This window comes from Protopterus annectens, chromosome 14.part0 (assembly GCF_019279795.1).
Source record: "Protopterus annectens isolate FY-2018-M chromosome 14.part0, PAN1.0, whole genome shotgun sequence".
Taxonomy (NCBI): Eukaryota; Metazoa; Chordata; order Ceratodontiformes; family Protopteridae; genus Protopterus; species Protopterus annectens.
Window position 1 is genome coordinate 772,399,196 of NC_056748.1, and position 20,482 is coordinate 772,419,677.

At 40.9% G+C, this 20,482-nt stretch overlaps 1 protein-coding gene across 1 annotated transcript in view; it reads right to left on the reverse strand.

Annotated features, from left to right (window-relative positions):
* LOC122789234 (mitochondrial import inner membrane translocase subunit Tim23-like) overlaps positions 1-20,482 on the reverse strand; it is a 551,726-nt gene that overhangs the window by 264,280 nt on the left and 266,964 nt on the right. The window contains exon 5 of the mRNA XM_044056517.1: positions 5,774-5,832. Coding sequence (XP_043912452.1) covers positions 5,774-5,832 — 59 coding nt within the window. The remainder of the gene's footprint in view (positions 1-5,773; positions 5,833-20,482) is intronic.

Consider the following 20,482-nt stretch of genomic DNA (forward strand, 5'->3'; position numbering starts at 1 on the left):
CGAGCCCTGGGGGACTCAATGTGATGGGTAGGCGAGGCGAGATGATAGCTTGTCCTGCCATAGGACTGCCTGCTGCTTGTCCTGCAGGTAGGATTGAAACCATTGGAGTGCGTGGTTGTCTAAGGAGAAGGCCTTCAAGGTATTCATAAGCATTTTGTGGTCAACCATGTCAAAAGCCTTGGACAGATCTAGAAAGAGTGCTCATAGGTTCATAGGTAGTTACTAGGCTATCGGCTCAAGGGCCTACGTAAGCCTAGCCAGCAAGGTTCCATAGCTTACGTCACCCAAGTTATTTTCCTGTGCCACTGTCCAGCAGAAACACAGAAGTGATCCCCAGGGTGCATTTCCTATTTCCCCATCTACTCATCAAGATTTTTCTTGAAGAGTGCTAATGAAGAACTTTGCTTGACATAGATGGGTCGCTTGTTCCAGAGTATAGGAAGTCTCTGGGACAGGAATCTATCCCTCCAGCGTGTCCCGTTTATTGTGGTGACAAGGTTTAGGTCCCTAGAGCATGTAGCTTGGAGGGATTGAGATTTCTTTAGATGTAGCATGTCCAACAGCTCTGGGTTTGACATAGCTTTATATGTTAGGCAGAGATCACCTCGGAGTAGGCGATATACTATGGAGTAAAGCTGGAGTTTTTTGAGGCGGTCAGTGTAGGGCATTTGTTTGAGGCCAGTAATCGTCTTTGTGAGATACTTCTGTGGCCTTTTCAGCTGCTGTAGATGTCTTCTGAGGTACATTCCAAAAGGGGCGTTGCACTCTATAATGGGTCTAATGAGTGACAAGTACAGGGCAACAATGACCTCTTTTTTCCTGGATGAGAACCCTTTTATGATGAAGTGTGCCACGTAGAAGGACTTCCTGACTACTGTGGCGATGTGACTATCAAAGGAGAGACTACTGTCCACCTGAATCCCAAGGTCTCTTATCATGCATTTGGTGTTAAGTAGATTGCTGCCTATGTGGTAGTTCATGGGTACAGAGTTTTTAACAAAGGGGATGACACTGCACTTTTTGGCATTGAGCTTGAGGCCATGGCTCTGACACCAGGCATCTGTCTCAGTGAGGTCCTTCTGTAGGATGTCCACATCATTTGGGGACTTGACTATGGCTCCTAGTTTGCAGTCATCTGCTAACTTCGTTAGCCAGAGGCCTTCTGTGTTAGCCTGTACTTCAGAGAAGTAGATACCCAACAAGAGAGGTCCCAGGACGGAACCCTGTACTACTCCACTTGTCACTGCTTTGAGATCAGATTTGGAGTCTGCAACCTTTACAGTGTGGGTTCTGTCAGTGTGCCAGTTGGCAACCCATCTTGTGACAGTGATTTATACCTAGTTCAGTGAGTTTACCTATAATTCCAAAATGGGGGATGGTGTTGAAAGCCTTGGAGAGGTCAAGATAGGCTGTGTGAAGCACCTTACCCTCAATCCACAGCTTTGGTGACTGCCTCAAAGAAGTTGATCAGATTCAGGAGGCATGATCTGCCTTTCACAAACCCAAACTGGGTGGGATCCAGAGTTTGGAGTTTATCAGTGTCTTTGTTTATGAGTTCCATGATGATATGTTCCCATGGCCTTGCAGACCAGGCTCGTCAGGCTAATAGGTCGATAGTTCCCAGGATCAGTGGTGGCTCCCCCTTTGTAGAGTGGGATAACTGTTGCTGTACGCCATTCAGTGGGCACAAAGCCTGATGCAAGGCTATTATTGAACAAGGTGCTTAACGCAGCCTGGGATGTTGTCTGGTCCCATGGATGCTGTGTTTTTGGCTTTAGAGAGTGCAGCGTTTACCTGCGTAGTTGTGATTACAGGGCCTCTGCATTCTTCCTGTATAGATATGGGCCCTTTAGGGGGAGAGAGGGGGGTAAAGTTAGCAATGAACCTATCTGCCAGGATGTTGGCAATATCAGTTGGTTCTGTAATTTTCATGCCTTTGTGTTGTAACTCAGAGCAGATCTGGGTGTTGCCATCTAGATTCTTGACATAGCTATAGAATGCTTTGTGGTTGTCCTTGGATTTAGTGGCGATTTTGTTTTCGTAGCTAGCTTTGGAGGATCTTATGAGAGATCTCAGCTTCTTACTGAGGCTGACCAGGGAGCTCCTCCACTCATGGGATTTTACTCTCTTTTGCAACAGTTTCTTCCTTCTGTTGTACAGTTTGTTTATGGCAGGGGACTACCAGATCAGCTTCCTTTTTTTGGAGGATAGTGTCTTGGTTCTGTTTGGGATAGCACGATCCATGCAATCGTGTAAGTGCTTATAGAGTGCATTTGTGTAGGATTCAGCAGTTGTAACTGTACTGTCCATCTGCATGGGTGTCATGAAGTTCACCACTTCTGTCTTAAGAAGCATGAAGTTGGCTTTGGAGAAATGTTTTACTGTGGTTTCCTTAATGGGGTGTGGGGATATCAATGGTGATAAGCTTATGGTCGGATCGGACCAACGAGGAGTTGACTTCAGGTGTGGAACACCGGTCACTCATGTTGGTAATGACTAGGTCTAGTATATTGTTGCCCCTGGTGGGGATAAGTTGATCTAGGGCATTGGAGTTTATGAATTCCAGAAACCGTTGAGCTAAGGAGTTAGTACACGAGTAGTTTTCCCAGTTAATGGTGGGGTAGTTGAAGTCGCCCATTATTAGGGTGTTTGGTTGAACCCTAATATTTTCCAGTACATCAAGAAAAGAGAAGTGGGAATGCCGGGGCATGGTGGGGGATCTGTAGCAAGCTATAATTTGGATTGCAGTTTTGCCCAGAGTTAATTGCACTTGGATAATCTTGGATGCATTATGCTGAACAACTAGCCTGTAGGTGCAGATATCCTTAATGAATATGGACACACCTCCGACGTTCGTGTTTTGGTCCAGGTTACATGGCCAAAAAATGTGGTATGAGTTATAGCCTGGTAGTGCAGGGGTGCTCTGGAGCCTTGAACCAGGTCTCAGTCACGGCACAGATATCGATGTTCTCCATTTTAAGGAGTGCCTCGAGTGAGTGCATTTTAAGATTTAGACTTCTAGCACTGAGTAGGATTACCCTCAGTTTTTGATTGCCTGTTTCTGTTATGGTGGTGAATTTGTTATTTGAACCCTGCCTAAAAAAAGGCACTATAGGGGCAGCAAGAGTCTTAGCCAGTATCCGGAATCCCAGGGGCGACAGGTGCAGGCCATCTGTGGCAAAGCATTGTGGTCTGTCGACCATGTCATCCCAAGCAAATAGATACTGGATCCCATTAGAATGACACCAGAAACTTAGCCAATTGTTGAAGTCAATCATTTTGACCTTGGACTGAGGTATCATTCTGGGCGATGGCAGAATGCTACTCAGGATAGTTTGTTATTATTGCGGTTATGGTTAATGACGTTAGAGAAAGAGAGGAGGGCAGTAGTAGTACTGTGGTGTGGTTTAAAGCCATGCTGAAAGTTGGACAACAGCTTGTTCTGTGTGAGGTAGTGCATGAGCTGTATGTGTACACACTTCTCCATAATTTTAGCTAGAGGTGACAGAATAGCTATGGGTCTAAAGTTTGACAGTTCAGTGGAACTGCCTCCTTTACGGAGAGGTATGACATGGGAGATTTTCCATATAGCGGGTGCAGTAGCTTCAGATATAGCTCTGTTGATCAAGACTGAGATGGGGTATGCTATGGTGTCAGCAGCCTTTTGCAGATAGTCTGCTGGGAGGAGGTCGGCAGCCAGGGTGGTGGGTCTTAGTTTCTTAAGTAGGGCATGAATAAGTTGAATAGGAACAAGTTGAAAGGTGAAGTATGCTTGGGTACTGGGTGTGGCTGCATTAGAATTACAGCCATTGGGAGAGAGCTGGCTGGCTAGAGACCGGATAGTATCTGTGAAGAAGCTGTTGAAGTTATTAGCAATGTCTACTGCGGATTTTTGCTGGGAAGCTGAGGGGGGGTGGAGTGGCGGTTTGGACTGGGTGGAGTAGTTTATTTCTGCCTAGAACTTTTGAGGTTTGTTTTGGTGTTTCTGCAGTAGATGGTAGTAGTAGTTCTTTTTGTCTAAGGTTATGGATTTTTTGGTGTCATTCCTTAGCTGTCTGAATCTTAGTTGATCAAGTGGGACTTTTGTTTTTTCGGTAGGTGGTCCATGCTTTGTTTGAGTGAAATTTTGGTGCTGGTATCTTTAGAAAGCCATGGTGCGATATTATCTTTGTTCTAATAGTGCAGCTGGGTGCATGGGAGTTAAAAATAGCAAGGAATTTAGTGTTAAAGTATGCTACTTTCTCATCTAGGGGGAGACTTTTTAGTACTGACTAGTTGCATGCCTTACGTTTACTTTGAAACTTCGTGAGAATAAAATTATTGTCGTTTCTTAATGTTCTATAGGTGGGTTGGTAGGAGCAGTCTACTCTGAGCTTGATTACATAGGTGAGACAGTGGTCACTTAGGTCATCAGGCAAAGTACCAGATTTATAGGACTGAAGATGGGCATTGATGAGTATCCCGTCTAGGGTACTTTCCTTGTTATTGGGTTTTCCTGTCCTGGTGGGGGAGGTTATGATTTGACTAAATCCATAGAGGTTTATGTGAGTTGTGGGGGTTTCACAAGAGCAAGTGTTCCAGTCAATGCTGAAATCCCCAAGAACAATTGTTTCTTGGGGGTAGTTATTGGATAACCAATATAAGAAGTCTTCTAAAGTTTCTGTGTTCCTCCCTGGGGGAATGTAGACAAAGTTTATATTTTTGTTTTTTATTAATTTATAGTTTTGAGATAAGAATCTTAGCATTATTAAACTGGGGTGGTTGTTGGGTGTCTATGCTGACAGATAGGGTAGACTTGTAAAGTATGGCGACCCCACCACCCTTTCTGGTGGTACGGTCTAGTCGAAACATGTAACAGGTGGCAGAATCTCGTGGTCCTTGGTGGCAGGCTTTAGCCTTATCCTCTCTACAGAGCATTTCAAATAATGATTTTGTTCCACTTTTTGGTGTCTATTCGCTGTTCTCTCCATTCAGATCTGCTTCCTTCCAAGCTTGACACCCCTCCTCCTTTCCTCTGTGAAGAATGGGGCAAGGGATTCACTCAGTACTTCTGTTTTCTTACTAGGCTTCTTTTGATCTCCCTTCCATCTTTATTCAGCCAAGCCAGTTCCGCCCCCCTTTCCTCTTTTTGCTGTGGAGTGAAAAAAAACTAAACAAACTGTTTCCGTTTGAGATGCCTTCTGATAACTCTGTTTCAACTGTAACACCTGTAGCCTCCTTGTACTGTCTGTTCCACCTTTCCAGTCTTTTCTTCCTTCCCAAGCTTATGTAAGCCCTGTCTTCTGCCTCAGCTACCATCCTCACATTTCAATGTAGCCACACTCTCCACCTTCTCTTTTCTGCCTCTTCCTCACACTCTTGTCCATAGTCCTAAGATCTCCATGCCTTACTCATTTGGATAGCTTGTTTACACTTTCATCTTGCTCCTAGTTTCCTAACTCATCCACAACCACCTTCCTCAGAATGGCACCATTTTAAATTGCAGGCAAAAAATCAAGTCTGAGACCATCCTTACTAAATGAACAAATGAAACAGTGTTGATAAGGAAGTTCTAGTACTTAACAGTACAAGTTCTTACTAGTTCCTGCTGCAATATTATAACATTTACCTACCTCATAACATTTTTCTTAAGTTTTATTAAAGTACTAAAAACACCAAACACAATTAGTTCATGTATACATATAAAGACAAAGAGATCCACAAGAGTATGCAAACATTTTGCGACAAATGTCTGACATGGCAAAATAATAATCTTCCTGAATATTTCACTTACCTAGTGAACCCAGTGTGTTGGCCCACACAGCTCCTTGCTTTGTAACCATGTTCAGAATTCTAAAAACCAACAAGAAATAAAAATTCAGCAACTTAAGCACAAAATTACTCCTAGTGGTAGTAATTCTTAGCATGTGGATTGTAGGACATTACCTTATTAAGATTAGCAATCTTACTTCACAGTGATTAGCACCTACCACAATAAACTACCTCTCCTTTATCTCCCATCGGTTCATGCCTGTTACTCCAGGCTACTACCACCTCAATGTGCAAATGTCCCCTATCAGAAAAAAGTCTACCACTCTTGCCATGTGACCTACAACAGTAACCTAAAGTTACTGGAGGTATACCATGCACCAACAGAAGTTTAAATGTAACTTTTGCAGAGATAGAGAACACAAGTGCAGGCCCTACTGGTGTCAGCCTGTGGCTTCAGTTTTTCCTTCTGTAGTCTCATGAAAGCCCTATATATTTTATTTAATTGAAAGTCCTACATCTTGTTTTACTGTGAAGGTGTATATCAGTATAAATGGAGTCCCCAACTGCTCTTCTGTTCTTTTCCAATTCTCAATAACACTATTTATCCTTAAACTATTAGAATAAATCAAAGGTTCATAGATTAATTACTAGGCTAACTGCCCTTCAGGGCCATTTTAACCCTAGCCAGTTACCCCATGTGAAAGTCAAAACTTGCACCTTGTGTCTATAAGGTGAATACCTTAACCATTACGCCAGCCTCTCACATAATAATCCCTGTACACTTAGCAAAAACATAACCGGGAAAAAGAAGCAATACAAAGACAGGGATAATTAATTTCTACATTAAATGCTATAAGAACAGAAGCTCTCAAAGATCAATCACTATGCCTTGCACAACTTAAAGGGGAATCTTGTAGGTACTAATTAGTGGAGAGCCTGTCAGGCAATCTCCGACACGTGGTCACTTTCTACTTTTGCATCAAATCAATATGCCCTGCACAGTTTTGTATTTCCCATCAAGTTCCTACAATGTTTACTGTTACAATTTTTTTTTTAAACTCGCCCCTCCCTCCTCACAGGACTAAACCTGCTGCTGCTGAACATAAGAATACATCTTCAAGGCGAGATACATATGGCCACATTCACTCTTACCAGAGAATCCCCAATAAGCTCAACTTGCAACAAGATTGGGGTAGTAGGGAACTGTCCAGCCTGCTGGTACTGTGGGGTGGCCTATCCCCCTCTTCCCCTGCAGCAGCCCTCTGAGCTCTGCTGTAGCTAACCTCCGAGGGGAAATGTAATTCCATACACTGAATTCCCCTCTGCTCACTGTTCTCCACAGGGTAGACACCAAACACTCCTTCTAAACGACATCTATGTTGCAAACCACAGCCATTCCCCCAAGATGAGTGAGCCGACAATGGCCCCTCAATGTAATCCTCCCATGCCAATTCATACAGGCACCTGTGCCCACTACTTAGACTTGGGTAACCAGTGATGTAAAGAATGCACTTTGATAATAAATAGAATTACCAGAGTGGTATAAATTGTATATATACATATATGCTTTTCCTCCTTAACAAAAAATAAAAGCTGGAAGATTTTTTTTTTTTTTTAGCAAACTTGTTTCTGATTAAGCAAAGCCCAATGTGTCTGCTAAAATAATGGGTGCAATAAATTTTTTTCTACTTCCTGCAGCAGGTAGAACAATGAGTCATGGCCTAACTGACTGAAGTCTGCAACTTATTCTGGGAACAAAATAAATTTACATTTTTTTTTTTTTTTGCAAAAAAGTTTCTGAAGTAGTTCTCCATTCAGAAAAAGAAGCATGAGCAGACTATGCGACCAATAGGGGAAGGGGGTAAAGTTGATATTAGTCTGTGATTGGACTATGAACATTTTTTTGTACAAGGAAATTACTCTAGATTTTTTTGAATAAAGTTCTGCTTAGCATTACAGAGGCCTCCAGTTTAAGGAAGTTCTTCATATCTGGATGAAAGTGCCTCCATAAGTCTTTTTATGCACCATGTGTGATGTTTCCGAAGAGTCTCGAATAGTTGCTGGAATGCGTGGGGGATGAAATAGACAACTGGAGGTATATTTTCTGAGACACCCTAATTTAACAACCTTGTTAGCAGGGCTGCTTAAACAGTCTGGGAAGCTGCAGTATGAAAGCAGTACATTCTTCCTATGCTGCTCATGACGCAACAATTTCTCCTCTCAACCAAAGGTCGTGTTCTTTGCATGTTTGCTTTGATTATGATAGCAAAAAATTAATAACTTGCAAATGGAAACATCTTCCCCCGATACAGGAGGTACACGGAATCATATAAAGTACGCACAAGTTAGCGCTATGAAGCCCATGCAAACTGGTGGCAGGATCTATTAAGACTAAGTGGCCACAGTAGAGAAAGAAGTTTGAGAACAACTACCCAGATGTCTGATATGCTTTAACTTAGGCTATTAACTGTTCTGTTATCTGGTAGGAGTCTGTTTGCTTTGAATTCAGCATCTTAGTTTTGTCAGTTATGTTGAAGTAATGTTGCTGGTATATGGCATGTTATCAGTTAATAATTCAGTGTGGTTTGTTAAATAAAGTAACGGTTCATGGAGGGTGGGGGGGGGAGCTAGTAAATGGCACCCAACCTAGTAAATGAACTTGGATCATCTGGTTTAGTGTCAGGCATTTATCCTTCTATGTCATTAAGCTGGGTTTAAAATTATTTTTTCCATCAAGAAATTAAAGTCCAGTGGAAAGAACTGGTACCAAAACAATGCACATAAAGGAGTGGCAACTTCACTGTTAAAAAAAAAAAAAATTGTGTTTAGTACTGGTCATTACATAAAGAAAATTGGGGACTACTAAATTGTGCACTTCTAAGGCAGGATAACACCTGGGGGGGGCTAAGAAAGCAAACCATAAGGAAGCCACCATCCACCTGAAGTTGTATGGTTTTAAGCTTTTAGAGCACTTGTTCATGGGCTCATACAATACACAGCAGATGCTGGAGAAAATCTAGTCCCCCTGTTACCGCAAATGTTATTTCTTTATATTGGTTAGGAAATCTAAATGGACAGAGTCCATTTACATTGAACTCGTGGAAATGCTCCAGATATATGCTACATTTACCAACACAACATCCATAGCATAAATAAAATTCCAACAAAGAAATAAGCATACAACAGGAATATACAGGAGCACTGGGACTCTGCATAAAACTAGTGCATGTATCAGCTGTAGACAAGCAAAGAAATGTATACAGTACATAATGTTTTACACTCCTGGCTGGAGATGATTGCCACTGTTGAAATGACACCTCAACCCCATGTGCAAAATGGAAAAAAGGGGATGAGTATAGATGGAAGGATTTTACACCACGATAACTAAGTCAAAAACAATAGAAGCAATGCAGTATGCATACTGTTGTGCCATTCTTTATATTTACTGCTTGTTTTGTTGAAGCAGTCATCTGACGTCAAATTAAATCAGATCACAGTTTCACTGAAGTGTGTAATAAATTAAAATGAGAAAGCTGAACAGGACAGACTCAAGGTTAATATATTTAAGGCATTAAGGGTGCTGTCCCCAATACAGGGGGGTGCAAAAGGGGAGCTTCCCCTGCAGAAAAATGTTGTTTCCTTTTTTTATGTTGCACGTAGTGTACTAAGATCACAGTACATTTGACTGTTCAAAGCCAGGACAACACAATTTAGTGGATAATACACACTAATTTTCCCCACTGTTGTGGGATCTCTGATTTTGTATACGTTAGCATTCAGAGGTGAAGGGCTCTTCTGAGCACTATGTATTATGCTGCATTTGAAGGAATCCTGTCTCAATTAAATATGCGTAGGCAACATAATGTCACTATATGCTTCGTAATAGTAAATAAAGATAACATACTCAGAGAACTGCTTGTTCAAAGTCCCATTAGGGTAATATCGAGGACCTTGTATTTGATCACAAATGTAAAGTCCACAAACAAAAAATCCAACAAAGTGAGATCTAACAGACAATAGTGACGGACTGCATAACTATGTCAGCCTTACACTTCAGTAGTTGGCTATTAGCTTTAAGCTAGCAGTGGCCCGGACAAGAGTTTTTCCTTATTTTTAATTTTAAATGGGTGATCTAGCTTGTACAATTCATGAAGCTCTTGTTTTAGTCTTTGCAAGTCTGTAATTAATCAATAAATGACTGCTAAAAATCTGTGGCTGAATGCAAGCCCATGATATTTACTCTGTCCCCATATTAAATACTTTTATTACAGAAAATTTGCTTGGTAAAGAATCCATGTATACTTTCCAAGTGTCTGATCACTCAGGTTATAAATGAAAAACTGTGCACTGTACTCAGAGAAAAAAAATAATCTTACAAGATTACTGTAATACAATAGCAGTAGTTTTTTTTTTTCAAAGAAAGCAGAAAGTGTTCTCAGAATGGTGAGACAGTTTGGCCTAACAGCATGAAAGAATTCATGTCAAGCATTAAATCCCCACTTTGCCATAAGTACTTTAACATAAGCTAGGGAAGATGCTTCCTAACCAGTTTTAGCAGATGGCCAGTCAACATGCAGTGCCATATCTACTACCCCAACTTCACATCCAGATTCTATGAAGCAAACTCCAAAGCCCTGGCTGTCATCTACCTTCAAGTAGAAGGCATGTAACCAATAGGGCCCAGTGGAATGGGCCTTGTAGGGAAATAACAGGCCCTTCAAGAGTGTCAAGAGGCTCAGCACTGGAAGATGAAAGCCTCCCACCCTTGGAAGGTCCATTATTTCCCCATTAGGTCCACTCTGGAAAGCATCATTATACTAAGCAACCAGACAGTTTGTGATGAGTTTTTACTGTGTGATAAATGTACATTAAAAGGATCATCTTAGTTTCCTTTTTTTTTTTTTTTTTTTTTCAGAAAAAATAAATCTCTTTCCTTGTTATGTGCATCATCTGTGGTGAAGCTGGGTCTGATTTTTTGCAAGTTTTTCTAATGTACATTTGGGGAAATCAGCAATGTAAAGGACATGAAGTTTTTAATAAATGAACAAATGTAAAGAAGTGGTCTTCCGCAGAAAATGAAACTATGACATGTCTGTAAACATGACAGGTTTATCAAATGTCTCTTGTTTTCAGGGACGCCCCTAAATGTAGCTCAAACTTTTGGTCTGCCCCTCCTAATTTCTCGCAAAACACTGGCAATTTTGGAATAAACAGTAATTAATTATTGTTAAGTGTAGAATTACGGACTTCTTTTACTTCAGAAAAAACATATTAATTCACATTCCCTAATTCAGTCAATTTCGTAAGTTAACAGCACTTAGATTTTATAAAATGTCCCTGATTTGGGAGGTAAGAGTTTGAGAGCCATGTCTGACATAGGCAAACCCTCTACACTCATGTATTCTTAAACTACAGAAATGGTATAAGAGTTCCAAAAGACTACAGTACTTCAAGGGGTTTGAAGACTTAGCTTGAAGTGATGATGGTTAAGACTGATGGTCAGCATATTGATCACTGCTGAGCAGCCTTAGCTATATGGGTTATATCTTGCCAAGGATATAGCAGCTGGCGAGCTTCCAATGCTTCAGGGCAACTTCCACATGCCCAAACCATCAGTCAGCTTGAACTGAGCTGACTAAAGAAAGATTTGAGCACCAAGCCCTTCAGAACTTTCTTGCCACTAAAGGGTACACTCCTTGAGGTTTTTTTGAGGATTTTAAGTAAGCTTGTGCTCTTCCTCTGCTGGGCAGATAAGTTCCCTTTAGACTAAAAAAAACTTACTTTTTAAAAATTATTTAGTAATACTTTCCTGTTCCGGAAACACACACACGTGCACAAACACGCAAACACACGGGCACACACACACAAACACGCACACATATGCACACACACACACAGACACACAGACACACACACACAGACACACACACACAGACACACACACACAGACACACACACACAGACACACACACACACACAAAACAGCTGACAGAAGTGGAGGAACAGGTAAAGGTTCTGGCAATTCCTTTTTGTAACAGCTCATATATTTTTGGAGGGTCTTAGAATGTCCTCCCACTGAAAACATTGGCATATTCTGGAAATATTCTCAGAGAAAGAGAAACCCCTCACAGGAAGAATCAGAAACTGATGCTGCCTCAGTCTGCATCAGAAATCTGAAAATAAAAATGTGCATCTGTCTCGTCATCTTCCTGTCTGGATTCAGAATCTTGAAGATTTTCAGGAAAAATGTATCACTTTCTTTCACCAGAAGCTACTTTAAAAGAAGTATCAATAGCCTAAATTAAACCCTGAGCCAGACCCAGTAAACTACTCCTGTCCAAAGAAATTTGAAGAAGAGTAGCTGCATGTTTAGTTTTATGTTTCTTTTTCATAAGAAAATTGGGGTAAAAAAGTGTTATTAATGGCAGAAGCAGCTGCCCCAGGGATGAGCACAACATTCTGACAAAACAAGGACACCTTCCCTGTTCCCTCTATCAGGGCCAACAACAGCACATCTCCCTCACCCACTGGGGGAGGGACTTTAAATGGGTAATGTACTTTCATTCCTCTCCTTCCCCTAGCTCCTCCAGTGCCAATATTCAAATACAGTCTCCTGGGTCGGAGTAAGGGCTCCAGTCCTCTGTACCACAAAGTCAGGCTAGTTTCAATGAAAGATGCTTTATGTTACCATTTCTGAAAGGAGCATTACAAGTGCTGTTGTGGTAAATGCTAGAAACTGGCAAAATCTGGGATATGCAATAGAGAGAGACATGACCATTCACTGGATTTTAATATGTATGCAGGGTTCAAGATTTTTCAAATTTTTCCGCAAAGTGGCCATTCTGTTGCACTGCGAGTTCAATAACATGTAAACAAGCTGTAAGGTTTGATGCTGTAGTGGCATGAAACTATGCTGTCTTTTAAATCAAGCTTTATATAGTTTTGTGAGCCCAGTGTTTCTGCACTGTAACAAATAAGCTTACTAACCCTTCTGCTCATTTATATCTGAGCTGCTAAAACACTAAACGTTCCCAATGGCAGTACCTCCTTTTTTTTTTTTTTTATATAAAGATAAAACGCATAACAGTAATCCGCAAAGCTACTATTGACAATCCTAATCAAATGGATTTGTTACTTTGACGCCCCACCACTGGACCAGTAATCAAGGAGCATCAGTCCTTACTATTGGCGACAGTGAGGGACGTACACTGGGAGGATTGACAGGTACACACAGTATTTCCATATACAGCTTGTTACATCAAAAGTGCAATTTCCTTTAAGAGCACACAGAGACCACAGTCAGTCCGGGGCTGGTTTCTCCTTCTTTCCCCAGATCACCAACAAGACTCCTCACTGGCACAGCTATAGAGTTAAGATATCAGCTCAGTGGCCAAACCAAGACCCCCAAGCACCCTCTTTATCCAACCAGTGCTTTGTGTCCCTGCACAAGTAGCTGACATGAACTCTGAGGTTTCATTTACACACACACAAAACTGGGAAAGGCTGGCACAGGTTTACTAGCTATGCCACCTTTTGCCCAGACAATAAGGTAGCTCTCACTGCCACCAGCCAACTCTTATCAGCTGCTTTAAGGCCCTTAAAGGGTGTCCAATCTTACTGTGCAATATTAACATTAATATAAATGGTAGTTTGACCAAGAGCAAGGGTATTAGGAGTGGCCCACATTATCACCAAATAAATATGCAAGTACTTTCAAAACTTAAATAAGCCTCCCAAAGATCAGCCACAATGAAAGGTTTAAATATATTTAATAAATAATAAAAGAACAAGACAATACTGAATATATATTCACAGTGACATCAGAGTTCAAAACTACAGCAAATATTTAAAACAATATTGCAGGACAGTCTCAAAGAAAAACATCTAAACTATGCTTCACTACATTCCTGACTGAATCGTAAGATAATTACTATACCCTAGTTAACTTACCTAAGAACAAAGCAGATGTGGTAAATGGATCTTCTAGTTGTTCTCAGGTCCAACACAGAATACAGAATGCTGTCTCTCACTCACAGACCTCTCAAATGAATATCTCAAATATTACTGCTAGGATAGCTTGCAGAATGACATCATTTCTTGTCATCTGACTATCCCAGGTGAAACACCCACTGCTGGAACCTCAGCTGTATTCAGCATCAAGCTGCGAAAATACACAGACCTCAGATCTCTGGCAGATGCTGAAAGTCATAAAACAATAGCATTCCTTCACATTTCAAAACTAGTAGTTATTTCACCTTAGAGACAATACAGAAAGCTCCCTAGTTTTAGACATTCTCTCTCCTTGCTTGATTAAAATTGAAAGATATAATCTTTCATGGCCTAGCCATAAAATAATTTAATTTAAGATATGTTTTCTGAAGTTTGCTCGACTGAAGTTAACCTTCTGTGGTCCAGTTTCCACTGTTAAAATATATACATTTAAACAGTTATGATAGTGCATGTACATTTCGCTTCTATTCCAGTGGGGCATACTGTGGTTAATTTTTAATCACACACACTTTATAAAATATCTTTTCAACACACATCTGTACAAACCTAGTTTGATATATACATGACATACAGCTCTAATACATTTGCAACAAAAGTATCTTATATACATCATGTTGAAGTTCACAAATGACATAATTTACAAAATTCCAGATAGCTGTGCTGGCAGTAACCCCCTTTGTCAAAGTTACATCTTTGAATTTACACTCCAGCAGCTATTTTGCGCATGCGTGTGAGAAAATGGAAAGTACCAGATTTGAGAAAAAAATATGCAGTGTAATAATGAAATGTACTGATTCTAAAAGTTTGACTTGTAAGACAAATTCTGACACTGCATAACTACAATTTTATCAGCAGATATAAATGTATAAAGATCAGGGTTCTGCTGCACAAATGAACACTATTCAAGATGTTGGTATACCTCTGAGCCTGACCAGTGCTCTTTGCCTGACTGTACTTATATGACAGACAAAAACTTTCCCCTGACAAGTTAAGACAGAGTTCCTTGTCAGCTCCAAATACTGGCTTCCTTGAGACTGCTTTTGGTATTTCCCAACAGAATACAACAATAGTAAAATACTGTGTTAGCTCGTATACACTTTTTTGTTTAATATCATTTCTGGTGGCATTTGCTTCTCTTTCTCCAACTGTGCTATCATTCTTACCTCAGAATTGAAGTACTGAACCCAGAAACATTTAGTGGCAAAAGGGATGGGATTCTGAAGAAGCAAGTATAAGCAGGAAGATAAAGGCAGATAAACATAAAACAGACAAAAAAAAACTATTTGCACACACAGTCAACAGTGTAACACTGGTCCATGGTCTTCAGTAGCAATGGTTTTAAGTAAAATACTGCCCCCCCCCCCCCTTACAGTAGTGAGGCAAAACTTTAGTAAGGAACTAAGTGCAGACAATGTAACAAAAGTATTAGAGATTAAAATCTACATAAAGAAAACATATCAATCAGGTTGGGTTAACTGGTTAATTAACAGTAAAAAGGGACTTACAACTTAATCACTAGTAATGTCTTTCGGCTTTTCCCAGTTAGGGGTCACCACAGCAGAACTCCGGTCTGCTAATCATTGGCAGTGGATTTTTACTGTGCCAAGTTGCCAGCCCGATGCCCAAACTTCAAAGAAGGCACACCCATTCACGTATGCATTTACCTGCATGTCTTTAAATGTCACTCGACCGCGGGGAGGACATGCAGACTCCACAGTTCCTAAACTAAAAGAAAATATAATTTAAATCACTAAGATCAAAACTACTAAGAAATTTACTGCATTCAGTCAAGCTATTTTGCTGTTCACATTTTATGGCACATCATTTGCGTGTAACAGCGTTTCTATACATCAATATAATGTTTCTCCAGTGGTGTCTGGTCCACCTTGCCTTTCATACACCAGCTTGAGTTATATTATCAGTAATACACGGTCTCCTTAATTCTCCTATAGCAGCTGTTTTCTTTTGAAAAAACTCTCCACCTTCCCAGTCTCTCATAGTTTGTGTCCTTTTGTTTCAATACAGACACCATTTCGGTCTCTTGCAGACTTTTCTAAAAAGAAGTTATGTACTTACCATAACGCTCCATGTGTGTTGTCCTTCAGAGCCTTTATTCTCACACATGGGTTGGATCCGATCCCTTGGATCCGTCTTGGCCTTATGCAGAAGCTTGTAGCCTCCAGCTAAGCTCTTGGGCATTCTACCATTCCCAGAATGCACTTCCCCATTACCTCAGATCTTGTTTGCCCAATAAAGTAGGCAGTGGTTATATACGGAAAGACAGAAGTAATGCTATTCAAAGTACTTAAAGAAACATTTCAAATAACGAGGAGTCCTTGAAGATAGCAATTTGTAACACCTGCTCTTCCAGGAATCTAGTAAGGGGGCCGGTGGGAGGGTTGTGAGAATAAAGATGGAGTGGACAACACACATGGAACGTTATGGTAAATACATACCTTCTTTATGTGTTGCCAGTCTCGCCTTTATTCTTGCGTATGGGACAGTGTCCCTAGCAACCTGAATCTAGAGAGGTTCATGGGAGGATATTCCTCAGAACCATTGATGCAAAATACGCTCTACCCCTGGAGGCCAAATCCACTTTGTAATATGTAATAAAAGTATTGGGGGTTGACCGTGTGGGGTGCTGTGCAAATATGGTCTAAAGATTCTCTGGCCAGAAAAGCTGATGCAGCCACAGCTCTGGTAGAATGTGCTTTGATTGGTTTAGGCAATTGTTTATTTTGGGTTTTATAAACAAAAGTGATATGATCGGAGAGCCATTTTGACAATGCAACTTTGGACACTGGCAAGCCTTTTCTTGCTTCAGAAAAGGAAACAACTGATCTGTTTTCCTAAACTGCTTTGTTCTGTGTAAGTAAAAATGCAATTGTCTAACATCTAATAAGTGTAACAGATTCTCCTTTGCTTTGGAAATGGGGGAAAAACTGGCAGCTCTATGGACTGATTGAGATTAGCTTCAGAGACCAGTTTGGGCAGAAAAGAAGGGCTAGTTTGTAATGAAACACTGTCTTTATGAAATAGCAAATAGGGTGTAACAGATTCTCCTTTGCTTTGTAAACTGGGGAAAAACTGGCAGCTCTATGGACTGATTGAGATTAGCTTCAGAGACTAGTTTGGGCAGAAAAGAAGGGTTAGTTTGTAATGAAACACTGTTTTTATTAAATAGCAAATAGGGTGGGGCTTTATAGATGATACTTGTAACTCGGATACCCTTCTTACTAAACAGCCACCATAAAAATCGTTTTCCATGTCAAGAATTTTAACTCAATTGCTGAAGGCTCAAATGGAGAATTAATCATATGAGAGAATACAAACTTCAAATCCCAAGGGGGAGAAGGACTTTTATAATGTGGTTTCAGCAACAGAACTCCTTTAAAAATGTCTTGCAGAGCTTATGGTACATATTAGAACCATTCTCTCCTAGATAATTTTTTTTTTTTTTTTTTTTTTTTAGTCTCCTAGATAATTTGAAATTGCAACTAACTGAACTCTTACAGTTGCTGCAGCAGCACGTTCATTAAAAAGATTTGCTAGAAAATTCCAGAATGAAGTGAAGTGGACCAGTATAGGGATCAACATTACTGTTTATGGCCCACACGACAAACCTTTTCCACTTGCTTCTGTAAAGTTTGTGTGTGGAAGATTTATGTGGAGAGGACAAAATGTCTCACTGGAGACAATAAAAAAAGAGGATGCCTGGCTATCATTGGAATTGGAGCGGCCATGCTGTCAATTTTAGATTTTTCAAGTTCAGAAGTACAGTTGTGTACACTTACCATAAATGTAGATGTTAGAGTGTATTCACTGTTGCAGTCATTACATTTAGGTAATCTGCTGACAGGTTGTCCTCAGTTGGCCTGAATTCCAAAGTCTTGGGTCCTGTGTCAGTTGCTGTCTCCTCTTCCATGACGTCAGGTCGTCAGGGGTATAAAACATGCAGTCGACGCCATTTTATTTAGTTTTTCTTGCCCCCGATGTCAGGTGCCCTTAAAAAGGTAGCAAAAATATATAAATATATATATATATATATATATATATATATATATATATATATATATATATATATATATGCATGCATCAATATAAACTTTACCTTCATCTACAAGCAAATACACCACATAGGCTGTAGAAGATAAGAGAAGGAAAGATAAACTCCAGAATGACTGGGGGATGGCGGGCAGGTAACCTGGACTGCAACAGTGAATACACTCAAACATCTACATTTATGGTAACTGTACTATGTTCTTCGTGTTTCACTGTTGCAGTCATTACATTTGGGTAGAATCCCAAAGCTATGGTTGGGAGGCTGGAGCTAAACAGCATTAGGTGCGGCTATAAGACCCTGCAGAACTGTAGTGGCAAAGCCTGCCCTGGACTTAGAGTAGAGAGGCAAATGATAATGCTTTGTAAAGGTGTGAAGAGAACTCCAAGTAGCAGCCTCTAGAATGTCTTTGGTTGATACTCCTTTGAGAAAGGCCTCTGAAGTAGCTGCAGCTCTGCTGGAATGAGACCTAATGCCCTTGGGCACAGGTTTACCATGGTGTAAGTAGCAGAAATGGATGCAGTGGCTTATCCACTTTGAAACTGTCTGCTTTGAAATAGCCTTTCCTTCTGATCCTGCAGCATATGTCACTAGTAATTGCTCAGTTTTTATTAGAGCTTTAGTCCTGCTCAAGTAGAATCTAAGCTGTCTGTTTACGTCCAAGGAATGCAAAATTCTCTCTCCCTTGTTCTGTGGATTTGGATAAAAGGTTGGCAGATGACCAACTTGGGCATAAATGTAGGATTTGTCCTCAGAGACACCCTATCTGGGTAAAAAATGATAAAAGGCTCTACAGCCATGAGGGCCTGTAGCTCTGAAACTCTTCTTGCTGAAGTAATTGCTAGTAGCAGAGCTGTTTTCCAGGATAAGAACTTTATATCAGCGGTAGCAGCTGGTTCAAATGGAGGCAGGGTGAGCTTTTCCAATACATAACTGAGGTCCCATGCAGGTAATGGCGCTCTTCTAGGATGCCTTAAATATTTGGCTCCTCTAAGATACTGCTTTAGTAAATGATGAGAAAAGATTGGTGGCTCTGTATTGTAAAGAGCCGAAATGGCAGAGGCATGGATTTTAATTGAAGAGAAAGATAGGCCTTTGTCAAGCATCTCAGTTAAGTATTGTAATATCTGGGGAATATTTGGTTCTGCTGTAACAATTCCTTGTGCTTGATTCCAAGCACAGAATCTCTTCCATTTATCAGCATAAGATTTTCTAGTACTAGGCCTTCTGGCTTCCAAAATGACATCCATCACAGCATTACTGAGAGGAGTTGTTTGTATAACTACATGATCAGTCTTGCTGCCAGGTTCAGTGTCTGGAGTTGATTGTGCAGGATCTGATTGTTTTGCTGGGACAGTAGTTGGGGTCTTTTAGTTAAGGTCCAAGCTGGGTATGGAGACAAGTTCCTTAGGACTGGGTACCAGTATTGGCAGGGCCAGTCCAGGGCAATTAGTATCATCTTTGGTTTCTCTTGTCTGACTTTTAGGAGGACCTTGGGAAGAAGAGGCAGAGGAGGAAAGGCGTAAACTGATAGGTTTTTCCAACTGAAGGATAGGGCGTCCACTTTCTATGCTTGTCTGTGATAAGTCCTTGTGCAGAATCTTTTCAACTGATAATTTTGAGGAGAGGCAAATAGATCTATGTCTGGGCTCCCCCATTTCTCAGTTATCATGCTGAAGACTTGTGGATTTAGTTTCTACTCGTGAGGGTCCATAAGGTTTCTGTTTAAATCGTCTGCCAGAGTATTTTGCTTTCCTGGCAGGAATTGAGCTTGGAGATGTATTTTGTAGGTCAAAGCTGCGTCCCGCAGTGCCATGGCTAATCTGCAAAGTTGGTATGAGTGTGTGCCCCCTTGCTTATTTATATACCACATGATCGTGGTGTTGTCAGTCTTTATCAGGAGTTGTCCTGGATGAAGTAAGTCCATGAAGGCTGTTAGGGCATTTTGAACAGCTAGCATCTCTTTCTGGTTGATATGTAGATGCATTGGTTTTGGGGTCCATATGCCCTGAATGCATCTTCCTGCCATGTGGGCCCCCCAGGCATAATCTGATGCATCTGTTGTTAAGGTTTGGCTGGCAGGCGGTAGAGTGAAGGCCCATACCATGTTTTGGTGACATGCCTTTGCCCACCATAGAAACTCCTGTTGTAGGCAGGGTATGAGAGGAATCATTGTTTCCAGACTCTGAGAATGTTGACTCAAACTTTTTAGGTACCACTGAAGTTTCCTCATATGCAGTCTCGCATATGGAATCAGTAGGATGTAGGATGCCATGAAGCCCAAAGCCTGCAGAATTTGTCTTGCAGATAACTGGGTTTTTGTCGCCATCAGTTTAAAGTAAGAAGTCAGTTGCCTTTGCTTGTCTGGCGTGAGGTAAGCCACCTGGGCAGTTGTAAGCTTGCACCCAGGAATGTTATCTTTTGTGAGGGTTCCAGCTGTGATTTATTTTTTATTGTGTACCCTAAGCATGTTAGAAGCCTTTTCACAAATGCCAGGTGTTGAAGAAGAATGCCCTTGCTCTCTGCTTGAATGAGACAGTTGTCCAAGTAGGGGTATATTTGAATACTTTTTTGTCTGCAAAATGCAATTACTGGTGCCAGGCACTTTGTGAAGACCCTGGGTGCAGTAGATAAGCCAAAGGGCAGTTCAGAGAATTG